Source organism: Cucumis melo, chromosome 2 (genome assembly GCF_025177605.1).
Source record: "Cucumis melo cultivar AY chromosome 2, USDA_Cmelo_AY_1.0, whole genome shotgun sequence".
Lineage (NCBI taxonomy): Eukaryota > Viridiplantae > Streptophyta > Magnoliopsida > Cucurbitales > Cucurbitaceae > Cucumis > Cucumis melo.
This window is the reverse complement of record NC_066858.1, coordinates 13,313,441-13,326,218: the sequence shown is the minus strand read 5'-3', so window position 1 is coordinate 13,326,218 and position 12,778 is coordinate 13,313,441. Positions and strand designations below refer to the sequence as shown.

Sequence of the window (12,778 nt, the reverse complement as noted above, 5' to 3'; positions counted from 1 at the left end):
GTATGGCAAATTTCTCATCGTTTCTCTTTACGTTGATGATTTACTTTTTACTGGAAATGATAAATTTTTGTGTGATGATTTTAAGAATTCCATGAAAAATGAATTCGAGATGAGTGATATGGGTCTCATCCATTACTTTCTCGGAATTGAAGTTAATCAAAATGAAGGAGAAATTGTCATTTCACAGCAAAAGTATGCTCATGATTTACTAAAAAAATTTCGGATGGAAAATGCTTCACCTTGCAACACTCCCATGGATGCAAATTTGAAATTGTGCAAGAATGATATTGGAGAAGCAGTCGATCCAAGTTTATATCGAAGCTTAGTTGGAAGCTTAATGTATTTGACAGCAACAAGACCTGATATTTTATTTGCCGTAAGTATGTTAAGCAGATTTATGACAAACCCGAAAAGAAGTCATTGGGAAGCAGGAAAAAGAGTTCTTCGTTATATTCTTGGCACCATTAATTTTGGAATTTATTACAAGAAAGTTTCAGAATCAGTGATGTTTGGTTTTTGTGATAGTGACTGGGGTGGTAATGTGGATGATCATAAAAGTACATCTGGTTATGTTTTTAGTATGGGTTCAGGTGTTTTTTCATGGATTTCAAAGAAACAATCTGTTGTTGCCCTTTCTACAACCGAAGCAGAATATATCTCGTTAGCTGCAGCTGGATGTCAAGCTTTATGGCTTCGGTGGATGTTAAAAGAATTGAAGTGTATTCAAAAATGTGAAACTGTTTTATTTTGTGATAATGGATCTGCCATAGCATTATCAAAGAATCCAGTTTTCCATGGAAGAAGCAAGCATATTAGAATCAAATATCATTTTATCAGAGACTTGGTTAAAGATGGAGAAGTGATAGTAAAATATTGCAAGACTCAAGATCAAGTGGCTGATATTTTTACAAAGGCGCTCAAGTTTGACTTATTTGTTAAATTCAGAGGAAAACTTGGAGTTGCTCAAGTTTAGATTAAGGGAGGATGTTGAAGTTAAATTAATCTAAACTTAATACATGAATTTGCATTATTAAATATGCATGAATATGTGAGATACATGGAATAGTTAATAATCACTAAATACATTGATATATGAATAGTCACATGTATTGATATTTATTGTTAATATACTTTTCTACTAGTATAAATATGTGTAAGGTTTCTCATTTGTAAATAAGAAAGAAAGTAAGAAATTCAAGTTTAAGAAATATTATTCAAGTTCTTTCTTCTCAATTGTGTGAATAAGAGAACAATCTTCTTCTCTTGTTTCTTGATTTGTATTGTAAGGGTCTATTACGTTTCCAACAGTTTTTCACCTGTAGTTCGAGCCGCATTATTCATGCGTGAGTCGAGCTCCCCAGACCCCAGCCGCTTCTCCATCTCCTAGCCGTGGGAGCCACCCTTCTTCTTCCCTTCTTGTATAGCCTAGCCAAGACAGTGCCTCATTTTGGTGCTTTTTGGTGAGTATTTGATTGGTTTAGGTATGCCTATCAAATATTAAATTTTTGGTCTAACTAAATTGATATTGGGTTTTAGTTGAATTACTTATCTTGAAGTTGGATTATTTTTTCCTTAAAGGTTCCATTGGCTAAATTAGAGGATTTATTAATGCTACATTTTCAACCTCAACTTTAGCTAAGTTGATTGAAAAGAATTTTGGAGTCAATAGTCAATAAATTTTATGAATTTTAAAATTACTTATTTTTTCCCCTACTGTTTAGGTTTTGTTTGTTGGAAAATCTGTCAGCTAATAATTAATTACTTTAGTTAATCTCGAGGCAAGAGGTTCTACTACTAGACCTTCGAATTGATTTTAAAAGTTACATGTATTTTGTGATTATGCATTGATAGTAGCTGAGAATGCAGAATGAGATGTTATGGTTGTTGACGGATGTTACTTAAGTGATTTATGGATTTCATGCTTTATGGACTATTTTGATTGATGATTCATGTCATGTTATGTCGACTGTTATATGCTTTTGGATTGTGGTGTATCTGTTAATTTTGTTTGTTAAACTTGTTACTCCACTTGTATTGTGATACTATCTATGGGGTCACTCGTACGACTAGGGGCATTTCTACGGGACCACTGCACGATTTAGGAATGTACCTACGGATCACATGCACATTTAGGGGACAATTATATTGTGTATACGAGGTCACTTGCACGACTTGGGGTGTTTCGACGAGACCACTCGCACGATTAGGGGTGTACCTACGTATTATAGATATGTTTATGGAGTGTGTATCTACGATCATTCACACAACTAGGATGTTCTCACGGAATCACTCGCACAATTTAGGGGTGTTCGTACAGTCTCACCCACCCAAGTGTGCTCCATTGGACACACAATGTTATGATTAAGTTCCTAATGGAAAGTTAATAGATCACTTAGCGGGACTAATTGTGTTTCCCTTATTGGGTATATTTTTATATACTTACTCTTTTCTATGTTTTAGGCAATGGTAGAGAACTTGGAAAGTTGGCGAATGACAGAAAGGATCTGTGACATACTATAAGGGGACATAATTCACCTTTCGCATCTATTTATATGTTTTTCAGTATTTTAAATTTTAGATATTTTATTGTCTCATTTATTTATCTTTATTTCTTTAAAAAGTTTTAAGAACCCGCATATCACGTTTTCAAATTATTTTTGTTAGTTTTAATAATCTTATGTTTTTGAATATTTATTTGGTATTGATTTTATAAGAATTTTAGTTGTCCGTTTTTTCAAGAAAGTGTCTTTTGATATTTATCTTGTGAGTAATGACCTTCACTTAGTTTAAAAGTTCGGATCATTACATGAATAGCCTTAAATCTTGAGAATGAGAATGTATGGATTGTTGCCTTTGGTAGTGATACTGCTGTTAAAGAAGGAGATATTGTCAAGCGTACTAGGTAACATGTATACAATAGAAACGTCTAGGTAATGAGTGTTAATGTTTCATAGGTTGACAAAATCCTTAGGTAATATGTATACAACACAAACATCTAGAGTCAAGTTCAGAAGTTTAACCATAGCAAAACATGTCTAGCTGTGCAAGTGCTTTTGCATGTGTACAATTTCACTGTCAATGCAGAGATGTGAAAAGATGGAATGCAACAAATTGAAAGAGTAAGGTAAGGGAGTACAACAAGAGAGATGCACAGTTTTACAGCAACATTTTTTGCAAAAATGAACAAGTTGGAGCATGCTAAATCTACTGTAAGTTACAAAACCAAATAACTAATTTCTCGATCTTTATTCTATCCTAAAACAAATCTTTTTGGACATAAGACATTGTAATTATGGATTTTGCATAATTAAGCAATAGAAAAATACTAATCACCATTGACAACAAAGCCTAATGGCCAATAAAGTTCGATAATTTATCCTTCAAATATCACAATGTGGATTAATAAAATGTAATGTTGCATCATGTTTTGGAGAATATATAACATTGTATTGATGTCTTGTTTACATTTTGTATAAATAAGTCAAGTGTCTTGAAGGGTGCTTTTGCACTGCTTTATGCATTCTCCTTTCAAATAAGGGAAGACAATAAAATTATATCCTCCCTTGTGTTTTGTATTAATTGAAATATATTATTTTTATTTAATCATTCAATCTCATTTCTCCAAGTAATGAACTATTTATTTTGAAATGTTTTAGATTTAAAAAATACAACCAAATATAAAAGTGGCAAATTACTCTTACTTATGACAAATAACTTACTTTATATATTTAATGATTATTTTTTTTAATTTATAATAATTGTAATGATTTTATATCTACCAAAACGTGTTTAAGTTTTAAAGATGACCAAACAATGCTTAAAAAAGTTGTAAATCGCAACCTACTAACATTTTAAAAAGTGTGAAAAAAGCACTTCAAGACCCAACATGTCAACCAAGTGTATAAGTGCAACAAACTTAATTTCAAACAAACCTAAAAAGTGTTTAAAACGACCTAACAATGCTTAAATGTAAGTTTTTAACTCATAACCTACTAGGAAGTTCAAAAAGTGTGAAAAAAGCACTTCAAGAGCCAAAATGGTAACAAAGTATGTAAGTGCAACAAACTTAGCCTCAAACCATCCTAAAAAATGTTGGAACCGTGTCTAAGTATCATTTGAACTTTGAAAACGATCTAACAAAACTTAAGTGTAAGTTTGCAACTCATAACCTACCAAAAAGTTTAAAAAGTGTAAAAAAAAAACACTTCAAATCCCAAAATAACAACAAAGTATGTAAGTGCAACAAACTTAGTCTCAAACCAACATAAAAAGTGTTTAAACCGTGTCTAAGTATCATTTGTATATTGAAAACGACCTAACAAATTTTAATAATGACCTAACATTAGTTTCCTTTAATTGTGAGGTTAAGGTCATGACATAGGTTTTGGAAGTTACTTTCGTTGTTTTCGTAATGTTTTGATGCACACCTTTGACCAAAAGGCCTTAGAAGAGAGTTTCACATATCTACACATCTCTCTCCACACTCCTTAGAAGAGAGTTTCATCTAACTTTAAAAAATAATAATGAATTTCATAACATTTAAAAAAAATTAAATATAAAAAGAACCTATGAATGATAGACCATGATGTTGATAGACACCTAACTACGATCCATTTTGCATTGCACATATCTGCATTTTTTTTTTGATATAATTTGGATCTAATAGCACTATCGCAACGTGTATCAATGACTCCCACCAAAAATATATTCTATTGTTAATAGACATACTGATCATCATGTACACCATCCGTGTTTCATCTTATTGAAAGTTAATTGAGTATCTCTAGGTACACAATATTTCAAAGATTGAGGTAGTAAAAAAGTTATCCAAAGTGATCAATTACATCTACAATTCGTGTTTTAATGAAAAAGAAAAGCAGTTTTATCTTTTATGAGAAGAGATGCTACAGAATAAAACAAGAATGGAGATGACGACAAAGGAAAATTCGTCAAGAATCAAATTGATTGTAATATATGTATATAGCAGTGTCCAGCTCCGTCCTTGGTGGGGGAGGCCTGAAAGTGCCAAGAAAAGAATGAAATTAAATGAACACTGACAGATGGCTACTCATATTGAGTCCTAACTCCGGGAACCTTTCTTCTTCTCTTTTTCTATTGCGCTTCCGCATGTTCTTCTTTAGGCACTGCCTAACCAGCTATTTTGGTTTCTGAAAAGACTTGAAGGGACCTGCATCAAGCCATATGTTTCCACAATTAGGTAATGTTTGACCATCTCCAATACAAAAAGGAATATATATCAATGTAGAACAGCAGATAGAATCGCAAATAATGAAATCAATTTTGCCTCCCCCCAAAAAGAAAAAAACTACCTTATAATTTGGCAAATGTACGTACGTAGTTATGTTTATGGCTAATTTTGCAGCTTAAATGTTTCAAGGATCGCTTAGACTTGAGAAGTGAAGAGCGCACAGTTCTCAAGGATTAAAGGTGTAATTACCTTCACATGATGTGGCATGATCTTGATATCAAACGGTACGTGAAGCCATGCCTCGGGTGGATGGTACAAAAAATTATCTGCCTTGCTGGTATAAACATCTGCATATTGATGAATGTGATATGCGAAGGCAGATTCTTGGCCAGTATCCGTGAGAAAGGTTGCACCAAATGAGCTATTAAACATTTTCTTCATTGTATCTCGTGAATTCTGCCTCTCCTGGCTCAGTTCTTGCAACAAAGATTTAAAAACATCACTTCTCCGACTATTCCCCACGATGGCATGCAATTTACCGAGAAGTTCTTGGACTATATGGAATTTTGCCTGGCGAATGAAAGAATCAAGAAAGTTTTTAGCGTGAAAAAGAAAGAAAGAAAAAAAAAATAAAGGATTAAAACGTCAATAACATGGTTGGGATGTAACTTCCAAGAATAGAATACAGAACAAAGCTTAAAATGGTCATCAACATGAGAGAACTAAGAAGCTTGTTGTAGATTTAAAATATGACATGAATTCTTGACGTGAACTGCTGACATTGGGAAGAAAAATCTTTGCATAATGATGTACAAGTACCACAGCCAAGAAACGATGTAACTGAAGTGCCTCAATTGCAGAATATACCTGTTCGAAACGGTAGGAATCCTCATTTTGTATACGTATTTCATTCTGCAATACAAACAAAAAATCAGGAAAGGCGTCATATTAAAAGAATCTGAATAATACTTTATGGGTGGAAGAAAAAAAAATTGTAGATAACCAAGTTCAGTAAGCTAACTGGTTATATATGGGCATCAACTTTAGTCCCAAAACCTTCAATGTAGTGAATAATAAATAGTCTATGAGTTTTAAAATATATCTAATAGTTGTATTATTTTTTAAGTTTGGATTTTGTGTCAGATAGGTAGTTGAATTTCGAGAAGTGTCCTAATAAGTATCTGAATTTTAATGTGTTAATAATAAACTTTTAATGTTGTGTTTAAGAAATCCCTCCACTTTAAAAATATCTAATAAATTGAATTTTCAATTAAGATTCATGAAATTTAAAAAATGAGTAACATGTCGTTAAGCATAGATTAGCAGTTAAAGAATCTCCTTCTTGCTTTGAGATCAATCAAATATTCAAATTTCTACCCTCACATTTTTCGCAAAAAATAAAAAGAATAAAAAATAATTAAAAATAGTAGGTCAAACAAGACAAAAAGCTCAGTGACCCGACAAGATTTAATACAAAGTTAGAACTTCTTGATATCTTTGGGCTTGTTTGGGAGGTGGAATGTCGTCAGGATTACTAAGAATTTGAGGGGTGTTTGAATGAGTAAGAAATCGAGGATGGAACGAAAATGGGATCGTGAAGTGTGAAAAGGGTGGGAAAGAGAGTTGAGTTGAAGACGGTGGTAATAAAATGAGTTCGGTATAACAATTTGAGCTCAAAACACTGTCTTCTAAGACCAAAAGGTCAAATCTTGAAACCACACCCCTTGTTGCACCTAAACAGAATACATACCTCCAATTCATAGATGATAGCAGCAGTGCGCCAACCCGCTTTTGAAGGGCCTCTCAGATCGCTAAAAAGGTGATCCCCGAAGTATATAACCTAGTCGGAAGAAACAAATACAAAATGCTCAGGCTACGGCCTGTGGGAGCAATGTCATCCAGATAACACAAAACATTGGTCTGCTTTTTGTCAAACTACCTCAGGACCATTCCACTTGGTAATCTGAAGGAAAGACTTCAGGCATCCGTGGTAATAAATTTTATTTGGAAGGAATGCATCCACCTTTGTAAAAGTCAAAGTGTCCTTTTCTGTGTCATAACAACTAATATTGATGTTTTAGAGAATAAGTAGAATGAAAATAGTCAGTACCATATCTTCCATTTCTCTCTAGAAACATAGAAAAGTAAAACTCTGTATGCAATAGACAGAGGAAAATATAATAATAATAATTGTCTTGTTATCGAATGGAGAAAATACACTAACAGTACGGACTTGCAATCATATTATCAATAAAGTTTAAAGTATTACCATTTGATGCATTTTTATCTTAGGTTTAGACCATTAAAATGTTTAAAAAATAACATCCATAAACAAACGTGGCAGGAAATAGTCATTCAGTCTTGAAAACATTTTACATTCATGATTATATAGATTGGTTGTACAAATGAAACGTATTTCTGACTGTCACTTCACACACGCAAGAGCTTTAGAAAAGAATGACTATACTAACCGAAATGGATGCTCAGATGTGTAAAATTCTGGCTTATTAGCCTTAGCTATCACAACGTCAAAGATTTCTCTCCAAGAATCCTTGAAACCCATAGAAGCCTGATAACAAGCCAAAACATTTTATGCGCAAGATAATGATTACCATACTAAATTAATAAAAACTATCATTATATCTTAAAGTTTGAAACTTCAGTGAAATAGTAAACGCCCAACGAAGATTCTCCAGATTAGACCAACTGAAAATAGATTCCCCTCCCAAATCCTATATGTAGATCAACGTACAATTTTCTAGACTCGTTAGTAGCGATTAAGCCAATTATCTAGACTATTTCAGAAAATTCCTTCCAACCCTATTTTCCTCCTTAAAAACCCTCTTACTCCAGCCTAATCAAATTTCCAAATTGTTCTATCTTTTTTTTTTTTTTTAAATCAAATCCTTAACCTACCATTCAATTTCTCTATGAGTATATTTCTTGTTAGATACCGAACTAATTATACTGGCACCCTTTAATCAAAACCCAACAAGTACTGAATAATTTGAATACATTAACCCAATATTCTCAAAGCCTTACAAACTCTACGTGTCCCATACAATATCAGATTATCATCAAATAATTTAGGCTGTTCGGAAGTTGAAAGTCCATACACTACAATGATGGTAAAAGATCAGTTTACCTCCAACATATAACGCATTCCACCATCCACAAAGTAATATGGAGAGTTCGTCAGTAAAAACAGTTTCTTCCCCTTCTCCTTCAGCATTGTGAGTAAACGCAATAATCGCCCCTGTAGTGTTCAGTCATCACACTTAAGAAACAAGAACACAGAAACAAGATTGGAGTATGCAATTGAAACAGATCATGCTTAAAAATAATTTCCATTCAACTAGAATCGATCCAGAAGTCAAATTTTACGATGGAAGTAAAAACAAGATCCATAACCAATCAGACTAACATTGTTGACTAGGTAAGCATGTGGGTCAGCTATTATTTCTTTATGGGCTAGGCCACTTCGATGAACATACTGAATTGCACGGTTCACATCTTGATAGATGTAGCAAGCATCAAATTCCAGCTTTGCGTCGACGAAATGTTGCACAACATCCGCAATAAGGCATGCCTATTAACCAAAAGAAAAAATGATTATATAAAAATATGACTACACAAGAGAAAAGAAACATTGCCGAAAAAACTAGAAAACTAAGCAAGACTACAGATTTGTGTACAATCGTCAAAAAAGAACTCTTCTTTGAGGGTAGACCAATAATATAAACTTTCTAAATGTGAAACAAGACCTTTAACTAAAGCAAATAAAAAGCAACAAAATGTTCAAGAGATACAAGCTCCCGAAGGAAATGGAAATAGAGGGAAAAAGAAAACTAAATTGGGACTATGAAGCTTATCCATACAAATAAATAACACGCACAGAGAAACATACAAATATGTAGATGAGGAACACCATTTTAATCTGGCTAACTACAGAGCAGAGAAGATTGATTATAGAGGAAGTACGAAGAAATCATTATTGAGCCAGTCAAAAGAAACAGTAGGGAAGAATCCAGAAACAAGTACTAGAAAACGAGACTCCAAATCACCTCAGCTTAAGAGGATTTACGCCATCCACTAAATTTGATGATAAGTTATACAAGAAAAGGTTTCACATGGAAATTACTCTTGAGTATGCAATCTTTAAGCCATTCAGAACTTAAATGTCTATCAACTAAAGTTATCTGATCATTCAAGATAATTTATGCTACTTTTTCTATGACAAACTAAGAGATAACATTCATTACTCATGATTTCCTCACCAGTATATGTATACTTCTCATTGGTTTAGTTCATGAATGACATAACATAGAACTGGAATGGAGCAGGGAAACTGACAAACCTCACTGAAGCAAAAGAAATCCATCAGGCCAACAAGCCCGCCAGCTTGGTCACGCCCAATATGCCGTGTGCCATATATCTCTTTGATTTCTTTCGGGCTCAGCTGCATTGTGCGATTGAAAAGTGAAAAACAAAATAATATAGAGCAACTATCATCTCTAGAACCTTTTGGTAAAAGACCAACTTTCAATGAGAAAAATACGAGGGCATCCATAAAAATAAATAAAGCCCACAAAAGGAAGCAACCCTATATTAATGGGCCCCTAGTATTGTCTCTAGAACCTTATCATTTGATGTCCAGTTAGTGTGATGCCAATCTCAGTTTATATAGTTATAAACTAAATAATTAAGCATGCAAGAGGCAGTTCCTGTTCTATGAAATATTTTGATTTACAAGACAATTGCAATGAAAAAAGTATAAACATATTAAAAAAGAAACATATATTAACAAAACAGGAAATGGATTGTTGCACAATAAGTTGATTCATATACTGGACAGATCTGAAATCACGTTTACTGAAAGAATGGGCATGGTTCAGCCTAATTCATACTAATACAATGGGAATGCTCTTTTTGATCTATTCTTCCTTTTCCTCTGTACTTTTCATTTCATTCGTGTGGCATGATTCTTGAAATAGCTCCATTCCACCCACCCCTCTCCATTTGCAATATTTAAAGTTTATATATTCAGCCAAGGAAAACTTCTCCCTTCAAGTCATTAGTATTTAAATGTTCTCCTTGTTAACAAATCTTCTTCAAATGAATCTACGCTGCTGTTTATGAACAGAAAAGGTTGCAATTAATAACATGCATCTGGTTTAACCTTCTCTGCAGAACTTAAGGGTATTACAAGATCCAGCAAGATCAATAATATCCACAAGGTATTTATTGGAATAATTTCTGTTAGAGGGATTGACAACTTTATATTAATATATTGGTAGTACCAAGGACTTACCTTCCGACGACCAAAGTAGCAACCATCCGGCTCAATGGAACCAAAAAAATCTAACTTCAAGAGGCAACCTTTAAGTTTATCATAGTAAAGGCCTCTAATGGGGAAGGTAGGATCATACTTGAACTTCATGCAAGATTCAGGATATCTCAACTGAAAGAATCAAATAAACTATAAGCAATGAGGAAAAAAAATTGATGTTACAAAACATACAAGAAATGGAAATGGAGACATAGACTAACCTCATTAACCAAATGTTCTTTTGCAAGATCATAAATCAAGCTCTGCAAATTGGCCGAGTAGTGCGCAAGAGTGTAATCGTAGTCAAAACCATACACCTGAATGTTGTCTAAGCTCAAATTTTTATTCACATAGATGCCTAGAGAATAATGACAGTAAGAACAGAAAATTAATCAAGACATCCTAAAGATACAAAATTCAAACATCAGAAGCATCAAGAAAAACAAGTAAAAAAAACCTTCAGGATTCAATTTCGGCATTGACCTGAGGGCCTCGGGAATCTTGAGGAAGCTAAGTTTAGCAGCGTCAAATTCCTGACGGATCCTTTGAACTTCCTCACAATCAGGTTCCACCTCAGCTCCCCTGGTGTAGTCCTCGATTTTCAAGGATTCTTGTTCGATAGATGAAAGTACGCTATGGGTTCTAAAACCTCTGCTAAACCCTAAAGAAGAGATAATTCTCAAAAGAAATGGAACTTGATGTATTTAGCCACTACATTTGGCGGAAAGAGGTACAGATTAAGGGAGAAATGGATGGAAATCAAAAGGAAGAAAGAAGGCATACCATGGGGAGCTCCGGAGCCAAAGTTGGTTGAGTACAGCCGGGAAAATGTGTTAATGGAAAAAGGAAGTGTACGGAACTTGTGAAAAGAGGCCATGAGAGAGAGAGAGAGAGAGAGAGAGAGTAAGTTGTTTGGCGTCAGCAGTGCATAAGAAATCCAAAGATTGGAATGTGGTTGGAGTTGCTTTAGTGGAGGCCTCCGCTGATGAAGGCAGAGGAGCGAGAGAATGGAGAAAGCAGAAAAGAACTCGGTTAAACAAAAACTGGACATAGGGCCAAGGCCAATTTATGTAAATAGCCGCCAAATTGAACTATCGAGTGCCGCCCTTTGTAACCGATCTCCCACTTTTCTTTAATTAAGAAAACCAGTTTTCTTTCAAAAATCGAAATTAATTTAATTACTTCATTTTTGTTTCTAATAAAACAAATTAAAATCGTTACCCAAGGAGCCTAATTTCTTTTCTTTTTTCTTTTTTCTTTTTTCTTTTTTCAAATACAAGAAGAAATTTGAAACATTTTATAACTCAATTAACTAAAAAAAGTACTTACTACCAAATTGAAATTTTATCCGTATTTTATAAATATTTTTGAATAGTTTTACCTTTTGTAATAATTTTTCAATAAGCTTTGTTAAACAAAGAACCTAAATAGAAATAGCATAATTATTCTAAATACGTGTTAATTCAATCCTAGGTGTGTTTTATGCTCAAGGATGGATGGTCAAAAGGAGCACATGCCCCTTCAAATGATTGGTTTTGAACATATGCATACTATAGATATGTATTTTGGTCAAATTTTTTTATCACACATCTTTGTTCGTTGATAGGAATGGCACTCATGGCTTAACCTACAATTTTGAGTTTCATTCTATTAGAGGGTTTTGTTATTATAGTTTTGTAATTAATATACTTATTTTAGATGCTATATTTATATTCTTCTAAGGTTTATCGATATGAATGTTAAATTGCTAAACTAAGTCCATAATTTCTTAAATGGTTGTCTTTTATGGTTCGCTAAATTTTTAAGAGATATTTTTAAATACAGTAAAATAAACTAAAATATTTATAACATATGGCAAAATTTTAGATTCTATTAGTGATAAACATTGATAGACTTTTAATAGTGTCTATCAACATGACTAATAGAAGCATATCAGTGTCTATCATCGATAGATCTACAATTTTGTTATATTTTGTCAAAATTTTCATTTTTGACAATTCTCCAACATTTAATTCTATGTCTAATAATTAGTTTTTAACAAATGTATAAAACATCTACAACTCCTTAGGTCAAGCAGTAGCTATCTCTCTTGTCGAAATAGAAAGGCCGACAACTCTATTAATTGGGATTACTGTTCAATGCTTGTTTTCTTCTTTATTGTTTTTCTACTCTTGAATCACTCTATTCAACATTCAAACTAGTTTTTTCAAGCGCGTAAGTATTGAACAAGAGTTCCCAAC

At 33.3% G+C, this 12,778-nt stretch overlaps 1 protein-coding gene across 2 annotated transcripts; it reads right to left on the bottom strand.

The window, feature by feature from the left end:
- Positions 1-4,945: 4,945 nt before the first annotated feature.
- LOC103487320 (uncharacterized) lies at positions 4,946-11,593 on the bottom strand. 2 transcript variants are annotated; one of them, XM_051081540.1, is made up of 13 exons: positions 11,322-11,593; positions 10,996-11,216; positions 10,760-10,896; positions 10,521-10,670; positions 9,567-9,668; positions 8,634-8,798; positions 8,355-8,465; positions 7,681-7,778; positions 7,149-7,272; positions 6,960-7,049; positions 6,077-6,121; positions 5,459-5,779; positions 4,946-5,188 (listed from the first exon to the last, which is right to left on the bottom strand). In XM_051081540.1, the coding sequence occupies exons 2-13, from the start codon at positions 11,015-11,017 to the stop codon at positions 5,138-5,140; spliced, it is 1,416 nt and encodes a 471-aa protein (XP_050937497.1). In that variant the 5' UTR covers positions 11,018-11,216; positions 11,322-11,593; the 3' UTR covers positions 4,946-5,137. The 2 variants fall into 2 exon arrangements, with proteins under 2 accessions (XP_050937497.1, XP_008443816.1); XM_008445594.3 differs by having other exon boundaries at positions 10,996-11,199.
- Positions 11,594-12,778: the final 1,185 nt, after the last annotated feature.